Source organism: Pseudochaenichthys georgianus, chromosome 6, assembly GCF_902827115.2.
Source record: "Pseudochaenichthys georgianus chromosome 6, fPseGeo1.2, whole genome shotgun sequence".
NCBI lineage: Eukaryota > Metazoa > Chordata > Actinopteri > Perciformes > Channichthyidae > Pseudochaenichthys > Pseudochaenichthys georgianus.
Genome location: NC_047508.1, coordinates 40,437,974 through 40,450,938, shown reverse-complemented (window position 1 = coordinate 40,450,938; position 12,965 = coordinate 40,437,974). Strand labels below are relative to the sequence as shown.

The 12,965-nt window shown below is 44.9% G+C and overlaps 1 protein-coding gene across 1 annotated transcript in view; it reads left to right on the top strand.

The window, feature by feature from the left end:
* The first annotated feature begins 765 nt into the window (after positions 1 to 765).
* Positions 766 to 12,965, top strand: part of LOC117448244 (copine-8-like) — a 103,568-nt gene continuing 91,368 nt past the window's right edge. Inside the window, exon 1 of the mRNA XM_034085444.1 lies at positions 766 to 857. Coding sequence (XP_033941335.1) covers positions 775 to 857 — 83 coding nt within the window. The 5' untranslated portion in view covers positions 766 to 774. The remainder of the gene's footprint in view (positions 858 to 12,965) is intronic.

Sequence of the window (12,965 nt, the reverse complement as noted above, 5' to 3'; positions counted from 1 at the left end):
CAAAACAAAGATGGCCGCCCGTCGGAGGAAGACAACTCTAAACGTTAACAATTTATTATTTGTATCGTATAGCTGACGAAATAATACTTTGGTTGTTAAAATATTGTCATAGCAATGGTGAGTTTTTAAGGGTTTTCCAAACATGGTCGATATATTTTGTCGGGTAATGTTCAAGTGAGCTAGCTACCGAACGTGTATTATGCTAATAGCGTTACAACCACTAGAGCCGTTAGCATGTCTCTAAGTAGATTGTTCTGCTTTCTAAAGTGGATTTTATATATAGTAATGCCACAACCCAACTTCAAAATAAACTACATGTTCTTTAAACCGTTAGCCCATCCACATTAATGCCATTTTAACACCAAAATCCAGAATCTGAATTAAACCAGACCCCAACGCGTTTAATCTGACATTTTGTATTTAAAGAGAACGGTGGAATTCCCATTTATCTCCGTCATGCTATTTGGTAGTTACTACTGGATGAATACTGTACACTCCCACAGCTGTGTGTGTGTGTGTGTGTGTGTATATTTTTTTCTCCCTCCCCTTCACACAGTCCTCTCTCCGAGGCGCACAGAGACGCGATTCCAGCGCGCTGCAGCTCTGCCTCCGCGGTTCTCTCCCCCTTTATCTCCGCTGCTTTTCTCTTCCAGTAACGTATGTTATCGTCTCAACTCATTGCAAAGCTTCCTTTCCATCCCTCTTTTTTTCGGTCCCTCTCATGCCGCCGCTAAGGCGCTGGATACGGGGCCAATTGTGATCGACCAAGCCGTGATGAATATGGCTTGTATTGGGGACGCAGACCCTTTCACCGCTGCGATACCTGCCACCAAAGTTGAACTCACGGTGTCTTGTAGGTGAGTACAAACTGCTGCAGGTGTCCCACACATGAACACATGTTTTTAAACAGTTTGCATGTTTGACACTTGACATGGAGGGAACTGCAGGGTCACCACGATGGATGTAGTGGAGAGTAAACGCACCACGCCGTTTGCGTTTTCAATGCCATTTTAGCGTGCAAAGCATCCTGATTAGGGTCAGTTTTATCTTCGTAACAGCAGTGGAAGTTGAATGACGATGGGACTTAAATGGAGAGTTTGAAGGTTAATACAGATGAATTGTGTGCGTCTGTTGGCAGTGAGTTGCCTTTATGGTCGCCAGGTGGAAGTCTGAGTTGTCTTTACTGTACTGCTCTGATCCAGGTGGTATATGCACATCTGTGAGATTTATGTTTCTATCACAGTAAATTGCCAATTTTTCGTGCCACAAAAAACATTTGTGGTCTGGATAAAGCAGGTGTTTGGCTGGTTTGTAGCAGTTGAACTACTGAAGCACCGTGCTTTACTTCTTTCTATTATAGCAGCAATAGTAAAGGGTGTGCTATAGATGGAGCTGGGAGGAAAGGATTCATTTCTGGAAGGTGCAACTGGCCAATGACACTCATCTGCTGTAGTCATATAATCCCAGTATGTGTATTTTATTGAATATTTTATATATATGTATCATAATTATTGTCTGTCTGTCTGTCTGTCTAAACTTGCTTTGCTATTTTGAGCCCTTTATGGTCTTCTTGTGATTGTTTGATTAAAAGATGAGACTGAAATTGAATTCCTTGGAAATACACAATGAATTTTCCCTTGGCTTTTTGACGATTGTTTGGACAAAGTTATCAATTTGTATACCTCAACTTGCACCTCTTGATATATTGCAATAGCCAATTTTTTACGTTTTAATGCTAATGTATTAACCAAACCATCATACAAATAATAATATTAATGGATAATAACATTATTTGGTAGTTATTTGACTACACGTCAAAGCATTCAGTGACCTATTCTTCCCGGTATGAAAGCATCTGCATTATTTGTTTCTTCAATAATTAATAGGGATGTAACGATATATCGAATATCGCGATATCGCGGTAAATAAATGTCTCAATACCGTTGTGAGACTGACAAAATCTACCGCGATATTTTTTTTTTTTTTTTTTTAAACCTTTATTTAACCAGATGGTCCCATTGAGATCATCAATCTCTTTTTCAAGGGAGACCTGTCCAACATGGCAGCAAGTAGGTTACAACATGAACATAAAACAACAGATAACACATCGTATTTACAGGGCTACATGTATATAGAGACATTGACAAGTACCAACAGTATATGTATATCTCGCCCTGTCAATACGCCTCACCTTCTTGGCAAAAACTGTATTGTTGTTGAAGCGGTGGAGAGACAATGCACAGTTTTACCCACTGCTGTCACCCATGGCCAAAGCATATCTCTCTGTCCCAGCAACATCAGTACCAAGCAAGAGAGTTTTTTCCACAGCAGGGGATTTTGTAAACGCCCAAACATCCCAGCTTCTACCTGGAAATGTGGACGTGCTCATATTCCTAAAAGATAACCTTGATGACGCTGAGTGAGAGAGTTAGTTACTTGAAAAACTAAAGTGAAACTTGATTTATTCTATTGCAGGGTCTGATTATTATATTGTTGACACTTTAAAATACTACTATCCTACTAAAATGCTGTACAAATCAGATTTATTATTTAATAAAGAAAGAAAAATTAAAGTAAAAAAAAAAAAAATTAGAATTCACATTTCTTCCCCTTTATTTTTCAATATCGCGATAAATATCGTACCGTGGACTTTTTATCGCGATATTATCGTACCGTGAGTTTTTGGTATCGTTACATCCCTAATAATTAATGAACACTTTCCTTTTAATCACCCATCGTTATCTAAAATCTCTTGTCCCATATGTGAAACCCATTGTCACACACCTGGGTGTACGGATTGATCGTGATTTTAAACTAGACAAACAGATTAACTCTGTGGTAAAATCCAGCTTCTTTCAGCTAAGACTTGTAGCAAAGGTCAAGCCTGTCCTTTCTTTTAATGACTTTGAGAAAGTAATACATTGTTTTATATCCACTAAACTGGATTACTGCAATGCTCTTTATATTGGAGTGACCAAGGCTTCCCTGTCACGCCTACAGCTGGTCCAGAATGCTGCTGCACGCCTCCTTACAAGGACAGGCAGGCGTGAACATATTACGCCTGTACTCGCCTCTTTACACTGGCTACCAGTCCATTTTAGAATACAATTTAAAATGTTACTGTTCGCATACAAGGCCCTAAACGGTTTAGCCCCACCGTACCTGGCAGATCTTTTAAAACCGTACACACCCACACGGTCACTGAGGTCTGCTGACAGACTCCTCCTGGAAGTCCCAAATTCGAGGCTAAAGCAGCGGGGAGACGGAGCCTTTGCTGTTGCAGCTCCAAAGTTATGGAACGAATTATCCCTCCAGGTTAGACTTGCTCCAACGCTGCCTGTTTTTAAATCTCGTTTAAAAACCCACTTATTTCCCCTGGCTTTTACTGTACAGACCAGGTGACACTTGTGCTGTTAAATGTGTTTTTTTTTTTACCTTACTAGTGTTTTGTATTTTTTTTACGTCATAGAGGAGAGTTTTTCAGTCGGTGGCTTCTGATCTGGTTTCAGTGTCTCGTGTATTACATTTGTTTCATGTCCTGTCTGTCTTTATGTATTTATGTTATGTTTTTATACAGTTGTTGATGTACAGCACTTTGTTCAACTCTGTTGTTTTTAAATGTGCTATATAAATAAAATAGATTGGATTGGATAAAATCTAGGACTTTGGATATGTTAATATTGTAATACACTGTAGCAGAGATGTCTTAAATTGTTAATTCGACTGTTCTACTTTGACTTGTTTTGTCATTATATCCACATCATTCTAATGATCGTTTCCAAGTTTATTGTGTGTTAACTACGCATATAAATCTTCAACCTATTAATACTTTCGTCTAAAATGTTTACAGAAAATATAAATCAAGAAATGTAGTTTTATCATTAAAAAAAACAGAGAAATATGACACCTAGTCAAAAATAGTGTGTTATCTGATAATTCACCTTCATCTAGTTCCAAAGTTATTATTCCACGGGAAAACGATGTCATGAAAAACTTTTTGAGAGGCATAATGAGCAGAAGAACAAAGACTTTGGATTGAATTATGTTTCCGCTGACCTCAAATCTGCCAGCTGCCGCATTAGACGGAGCTGCTGTTGTTGTTTTATGTCGGTCCAAGATAAAAGCCTGAATAATGACTCGACAGAAGAAGTCAGCGCGTTAATGACCTGAACCGTTTGAGATCACAGCCTGTGAAGACCTTTCTTCCACGATGATGAAGCCACCATCTGGACAAAATAATTGTTTTTGTGAAATGATGGCACCATGAAAGAAAAGCTCCTCTATATTAACAGTTATGAATCATCTGTGCTTCTTAGAAAAATGCTGTTCTCATTCATAAGATTGGGACCTTAGGACAAATTATAGAAAATGCGTGGATCGGCATGCAGTGCAGCATCAAATGATTTTAATGGTTGTAAAGGAGTTTGAGTCATACCACCATTAAAGGAAGGTGTTGTTTCGTCAGTGGTTATCTCCAAGGAGGAGCTGTACAGAAAGCCATTTCGTCAGTACAGCATGACATCAGTGTTGCGTGTGGTCGGGTGCAACCGACTCAAGCAGAGAAACATTTTTCAGCCTGGTATCCATCCATCCATCTTCTCCCGCTTATCCGTGGTCGGGTCTCGGGGTAGCAGTTCCAGCAGAGAGCCCCACACGTTCCTTTCCCCTCATCAACCAGCTCTGACTGGGGGGTCCCAAGGCGCTCCCAGGCCAGCGAAGAGATATAATCCCTCCACCTGGTCCTAGGTCTACCCCTTGGTCTCTTCCCGGCTGGACGTGCCTGGAACACCTCCCTAGGGAGGCGCCCAGGTGGCATCCTAACTAGGTGCCCGAACCACCTCAACTGGCTCCTTTCGACGCGAAGGAGGAGCCAGGACCTGGTATTAGGTCACAGATTAACAATCTACTCACCATATCTTTAAAAAAAAACTAAATTTATTATAACAATAGTTGCTCAGGAATTTTCTCTTGATCAACTTATTGATTAAACGTGTTACTTGTGCTCTTAGCCTTGATCAAGTTCCACACACAATTTGTTTTATATTTCCACCTGGATAATAGAGGTGTGTGAATCATGTTTCATCACGGAACAACATTCGATTGATTCTTTGGAAAATGATCCGATATAAGCCGGAATCCCAAATCTGCTACGGCGAGATTTCAATTAAATTAAAGTCAAAAAGTGACTCAAATATGATACGATATTATGGGCTTTTACCAGTATTTATACATCTAGTATTTTTATTAAAATAATAAATACAAACCTCCTGTGGTTAGAGTTGTGGTTGCGGATCGAATCTGGTGATTAGCTTGTAGCTAAAGTGATAATAGCGGTTCCACTTCTACCTTTAGCAAACCTCCAACTTTGTTGGTGCTAACTTCTGTATCCAACCACCTTTAATCAGCAGATGGCTGGCAGGTAACTTCATTTGAGTCTCGTAAAGTTACACTGTACACACTGCCTGTCTCGCTAATGCTGTTTATTTAACTCCACACACAACGTGCTTTGGCAGAATGATAAAACAGCTGTGCCACTGGAATGACTAGATAAAGGCTCAACAAGATGATGACAGGTATCAATGTTTTTACTCTGCAGTGATAACATGTGACATTGAATCAATATATCCATCGATATACTGTAAGCACTTATATATATATATAAGCATATATGTATAAGCATATATGTATAAGCACTTATATACTAATAAAGGACTGGCTTACCTAAAGCCAGTTGAGTAGCACTTGAAATGTTTTTGCTCTATGAAACCTGATGTACTTTATGATTCTGTTTTCTTCTAGTTTGTATTTTGTTGGTCGAACGCACTTATTGTAAGTCGCTTTGGATAAAAGCGTCAGCTAAATGCAGTCTAATGTAATGTATTACACCTCTTCTGAATACCGTTGCTGTCATGTTATCATCGATGAGATTAAGTTGCCGGTCGAGCTCCACTATTGGAGAGACATATCCATTGATTATTTCTAGGCAGAACACATTGATTGATCACTATTTATAGCTTGCTGAGCTGATGGCAGAGGCACCCTCAGCACCCTCAGCACCCTCAGCACCCTCACCCATCACACAATTCTCCAGCCCGGAGTTGGTGGGTGGTGAGATTTTCCCACTCTGGTGTCTTTGCATGTCTACAAAGCTACTGAAGCGTTCATTCTGGATAGATACCCTCCTTCGGTGAAAGCCCTCCTTCACTCGATAAATCCAGACCATGGCGGCGCTCATCAAGTGTGACGTGAAGCAGAAGACCTGACAGATTGATTAACTCCAGTCCAGTGTTGTGCATTAGCGAGAAGCAAATCCCCCCGTCTGCTGCAACAGCACTGTTTGACTTGATGAGCGCCTATCACTCCCGTTCGCAAGGCCTTGACGACACACACACACGCACGCACGCACGCACGCACGCACACACACACACACACACACACACACACACAGAGCATAGTGTGTACATGGATAGTAAACAGCGAGGCCTTTCGAGCTGCAGCCGGAGCATGTCTGTGCAGAGAGATGTCGGTGTTCACGCCGCTGTGGCTGTCACCTGATCTGCGGAGAGATAGCCGTGACCTTCGGGCACAAAAGCTAGGTAGTGTATCGCGTCGAAGAATTGACGTGTTGTGATGTGGCTGTATTGAAGTCCGACGCTGACCCGCTGAGAGGCAGGTCGATGTGTCACAGCCGATGCTGCACTTTACACGAGGAAGGTGAAGAAAGAGACAGACAGACTGGTTGGAACGGGAGGAATCCTGTGTGTATGCTTCGTATGTTAGTGTTCATGAACATCGCTGCAATATGGGATATAGTTATTTAATACACCATTTTAATTAGGTGCAATGATTCCCCCAGGTGCAGTTTTTCTGTTATTCTTTAGCTGTCTAACAATAACACCTATTATTTTTAAACATCGATTCCAATTAATTACGATGTAAATCTGTGTGCTACCAACAAAAAACAAAGAAGTCCAACTTTAAGTTTAAATCCATTTTTAATTAAACACCGTTAATCAAAACAGCCTAACTAGATCGCAGTTTCCCCTCTACTTGTCCTTCTTAGTGTTGCTTCACCCTATTATGGCTTTGCCCCCTGAATAATTAGTGCCCCGCTTTACCATTCCTCCACCATTATCTGGAACAGAGTAAAGAGCATTAAACCAACATATCAAAGCGGTCTCATGCGAGGGGGGCAAAGCCGCGGGAGGCCTTTCGGAGGTCATGCTGAGCGGCTGCTTTAATTAGTTTTTAAAGGAGTAATTTTGCCTAATTAAGGCCCTAGCCAGCCGCCGTAGCTTCACCAGGATACCCCAGAGAGCGGACATGGCTCCATCACATTACTAACCAGCTGACCTCCTGCCCTCTCTGCTCCGCGGCTTTCATCTTTTGCGTAGCAATTTTCCTCCATCGCTGTGATTGATGCGGGCACATTGGAAGACTTTCTGTTGATCAGATTAGCGTTTGATGGTTTTCTGCTGAGTGCAATATGTAACCCGTTGAATTGAGTTCAAACAAGAAAGAAATCCAGGAATTTTGCCTTTCGGAGCAAGTCGTGAATACATCACAGCATAACGGTGTTGTAATATCTTATGCTTTGTATTTATTATAGCCTATACATATTTGATCTTTACATTTTGAAATGTGGTTTGCAGTTCCTTTCTTTTCATATAAAATGAAATATGTTGATTAGTAGTGGTCAAATATCAGTACTTTACTTAGGTGTAGCTAGGGCTGCTCGATTATGGCAAAAATCATAATCTCGATTATTTGGGTCAATAATTGATATCACGATTATTAAAAAACGATTATCCATTTACTTTGAAAACATCCATTTATTGGAGTAAAACAAATAGAACTGTATGTTTTTAACAGTTGATCAGTTTTATTTCGATTACGTTGTTTTCGTAATCGTTGCAAGCCATAATCGTAATCGCGATTAAAATATGATTAATCGAGCAGCCCTAGGTGTACCTCAGTAAAATGTTGAGGTATTTGATTGTTTCCATTTTAAGTTACTCTCTTCTTGTATACGCCACATTTGACAATCGAAGTCACTACTTACTTTACAGATTCACATTATTCATATATCACCTTACAAATCATGACATCCATCCATCCATCCATCTTCTCCCGCTTATCCGTGGTCGGGTCGCGGGGGTAGCAGTTCCAGCAGAGAGCCCCAAACTTTCTTTTCCCTGGCGACATCAACCAGCTCTGACTGGGGGATCCCAAGGCGCTCCCAGGCCAGCGAAGAGATATAATCCCTCCACCTGGTCCTAGGTCTACCCCTTGGTCTCTTCCCAGCTGGACGTGCCTGGAACACCTCCCTAGGGAGGCGCCCAGGTGGCATCCTAACTAGGTGCCCGAACCACCTCAACTGGCTTCTTTCGACGCGAAGGAGGAGCGGCTCAACTCCGAGTCCCTCCCTGATGACCGAACTTCTCACCTTATCTCTAAGGGAGACACCAGCCACCCGGCAGAGGAAACCCATCTCGGCCGCTTGTATCCGCGATCTCGTTCTTTCGGTCATGACCCATCCTTCATGACCATAGGTGAGGGTAGGAACGAAAATGGCCCGGTAGACAGAGAGCTTTGCCTTCCGGCTCAGCTCCCTTTTCGTCACAACGGTGCGGTAAAGCGACTGCAATACCGCTCCCGCTGCTCAGATTCTCCGGCCCATCTCACGCTCCATTGATCCCTCACTCGAGAACAAGACCCCGAGATACTTGAACTCCTTCACTTGGGGTAAGGACTCATTCCCTACTTGGAGTGGACAGTCCATCGGTTTCCTGCTGAGAACCATGGCCTCAGATTTGGAGGTGCTGATCCTCATCCCAGCCGCTTCACACTCGGTTGCGAACCGATCCAGTGAGTGCTGAAGGTCGCAGACCGATGAAGCCATCAGAACCACATCATCTGCAAAAAGCAGTGGTGCAATCCTTAGTCCACCGAACTGCAGACCCCCCCCCCCCACGACTACGCCTCGAAATCCGATCCATGTATATTACAAACAGGATTGGTGACAAAGCGCAGCCCTGGCGGAGGCCAACCCTCACCGGAAATGGGTCCGACTTACTGCCGAGGACCCGGACACAGCTCTCGCTTTGGGAGTACAGAGATTGGATGGCCCTGAGTAGAGACCCCCTCACCCCATACTCCCGCAGCACCTCCCACAGTAACTCCCTGGGAACCCGGTCATACGCCTTCTCCAAGTCTACAAAACACATGTAGACCGGATAAGCGTACTCCCAGGCCCCCTCCAGGATCCTTGCGAGAGTACAAAGCTGATCCGTCGTTCCACGACCAGGACGGAATCCGCATTGTTCCTCCTCAATCTGAGGTTCGACAATCGGCCTGACCCTCCTTTCGAGTACCTTGGAGTAAACTTTCCCGGGGAGGCTGAGTAGTGTGATGCCTCTGTAATTGGCACACACCCTCTGATCCCCCTTTTTGAAAAGGGGGACCACCACCCCGGTCTGCCACTCCTTCGGTACTGTTTCCGACTTCCACGCAACGTTGATGAGACGTGTCAACCATGACAGTCCCTCAACACCCAGAGCCTTCAGCATTTCCGGGCGGATCTCATCCACCCCCGGGGCTTTGCCACTGTGGAGTTGTTTGACGACCTCAGTGACCTCCCCCCGGGAGATTGGCGTTGATCCCCCGTCATACTCCAGCTCTGCCTCTAACATAGAGGGCGGAGTTGTCGGGTTCAGGAGTTCCTCAAAGTGTTCCTTCCAACGCCCCAACACTCCATCAGTTGAGGTCAACAACGTCCCATCCTTACTGTACACAGCTTGGATGGTTCCCTGCTTCCCCCTCCTGAGGTGTCGGACAGTTTTCCAGAACAACTTTGGTGCCGCCCGAAAGTCCTTCTCCATGTCTTCTCCGAACTTCTCCCACACCCGCTGCTTTGCCTCGGCCACGGATGAGGCTGCTGCCCTTCGGGCCTGTCGGTACCTTGCAACTGCCTCGGGAGTTCCCCGGGATAACAAATCCCTGAAGGCCTCCTTCTTCAGTCGGACGGCTTCCCTGACCACCGGTGTCCACCAGGAGGTTCGAGGGTTACCGCCCCTTGAGGCACCTAGGACCTTGAGACCACAGCTCCCCGCCGCGGCTTCGGCAATAGAGGCTTTGAACACCGACCACTCTGGTTCAATGTCCCCAACCTCCACAGGAATGCCCGAAAAGCTCCGCCGGAGGTGCGAGTTGAAGGCCTCCTGAACTTGGGCCTCCTCCAGACGTTCCCAGTTCACCCGAACTACACGTTTGGGCTTACCAGGTCTATCCAGAGGCTTCCCCCGCCACTCGACCCAACTCACCACCAGATGGTGATCAGTTGACAACTCCGCCCCTCTCTTTACCCGAGTGTCCAAAACATACGGCCTCAGGTCCGATGATACGATAACGAAATTGATCATGGACCTTCTGCCTAGGATGCTCTGGTACCACGTACACTTATGAGCATCCTTATGTTCGAACATGGTGTTTGTTATGGCCAATCCATGACTAGCACAGAAGTCCAGTAACAAACCACCACTCCGGTTCAGATCAGGGGGGCCGTTCCTCCCAATCACGCCCCTCCAAGTGTCTCCATCATTGCCCACATGTGCGTTGAAGTCTCCCAGCAAGACTAAGGAGTCCCCTTCAGGAGCCCCATACAGGACTCTTTCCAGGGTCTCCAAGAAGGCCGAATACTCTGAACTGCTGTTGGGTGCATAAGCACACACAACAGTCAGAGTTTTCCCCCCCATAACCCGCAGGCGTAGGGAGGCGACCCTCTCGTCCACTGGGGTAAACTCCAACAACGAAGCACCTAACCGGGGACTTGTGAGTATCCCCACACCCGCCCGGCGCCTCACACCTTGAGCAACTCCGGAGAAGAATAGAGTCCAACCCCTATCCAGAAGTAAGGTTCCAGAGCCGACGCTGTGCATAGAGGTGAGCCCAACCAGATCCAACTGGTACCGCTCCACCTCCCGCACAAGCTCCGGCTCCTTCCCCCCCAGAGAGGTGACGTTCCACGTCCCCAAAGCCAGCTTCTGCCGCCCGGGTCTGGTCCGTCGAGACCCTCCGCTTTCACTGCCACCCTTCTGGCAGCGCACCCGACCCCGTCGATGTTTCCCGTAGGTGGTGGGCCCGCGGGACGGAGAAGCGGAGGTGTTGCCCACGTTGCCTTTTCGGGCTAGGCCCGGCCGGGCTCCGTGGCAAGCCCGGCCACCAGACGCTCGCCGACGAGTCCTCCTTCTGGGCCTGGCTCCAGAAGGGGACCCCGGGCTTCCTCCGGGCCGGGTATCCTCACTTCCTGTGTCGTCTTTCATGAGGTCTTTTGAACCAATCTTAGTCTGGCCCCTTGCCTGAGACCAATTTGCCATGGGAGACCCTACCAGGAACACAAGGTTCCAGACAACACAGCCCCCAGGTTCATCAGGGCACACAAACCTCTCTACCACGGTAAGGTGCTGGTTCTTCAGAGACATATATTATATATATATATATATACACAATTACCTAGCAGTTTTGATCAAATAAATACATTTAGCTCCTTCTCCTACCAGCTGCAACATTAAAGTGCTGTACACATTAACACATGAACAATAGTAATCAACTAATATAAATGAGATGGATGATTCTGCATAAAGACTATTTTCATGCTAATGTAATTTTACTGAAGTAGGCAAGCAAAAGTGTATTTTGTTACACAAGTATTGCTTCAATAAAAGTTTTAAATACTTCTTTAAGTTTGTTCATAAGGTAGATCAGTGATGCCAGGTCCAACTCACTTCATGTTCCTGTATAAAATATAATAATGTTAATGTTAATAATAAGTACCTATTGTCCGTATTTTCACTGAAGACCAACAACGTCGTGAAACAACTTGTTAAATGTGACACTAGATGCTCTCTCTTCTTGGCTGTGGTGAACATATACAGTCTTACACTCTCAGTGTTTCCCATACATTGATTTATTTTTGGCAGGCCGCCACAAAAAATGATTTTGGTGGTCTAATGGATAGTGAGGTGGGCTGAGGATCGGAAGGTTGCAAGTTCAAATCCCGCCTGGAACACCACTACTAGTGTTCCCTTGAGTAAGGCACTTAGCCCTCGGTTACTCCAGGGAGAACGTCCCTGTAATTGGTCATTGTAAGTCGCTTTGGAATAAGGCGTCTGCTAAATACCTAAATTATAAATTATATTTTTGGGAGAATAAACCCCACAGATCCTCAACTCCGGTGTGTCTCACTCATTAACAACGCAACACAGAGCAACAAGAACGTTGTCTACAGTAGCCATGAACTCGCATGTATTTTCTTATTTGAGCCTTTGGCTTAGGGCTGCACGATTTTGGGAAAAAAATCGAATTGCGACACAACAGAAGTTTACTGTAAAATGCGGCCATATCTCCGGCTAGGAAGGCCGCATCAACATGCTCCCGTCTCTAGCACCCCCGCAGCCCGAGCTACGAGTGAAAGAACTAAACTTACATGAAACCTCCGTTGGGTTGCTTTAAAGTCAGGCTTGGTGCGGTGCCCCGGAAAATAGAATCAAATCCTGTGGGAAACACTGACTCTAGCCCAAGTGATTTGGAGGTATTTCAGGATCTTTTAAAAAAGAAATACAGAAATGAAGTTGTCGTGCTTTAAAGCTCAATCTTAACGTTGTTGGTCACAGTGGAGGACGAAGGCAGATTGATACCGATTGAAAGCGATGAATGAAGAAGAGTCGTCGTGCAACATCGATAAAATGCTGTAACACTTTAGCTCGAACTGTCCAAAATGAATTTTTTCTCTCTTTGACATGGACTGCTGATGTTGTCACTTTCTCTGAGGGACGTTGGATTGCTTTGGTTCATTATTGGATGCACACACTGAGCATCCGGGGAAATCGTTGCGGGTTAAGAGTGTCTCTGGTGCTTCAAAGGTTGATTGATCGGCACGGCTCTGAGTTTTCGTCAGACTCAATTGA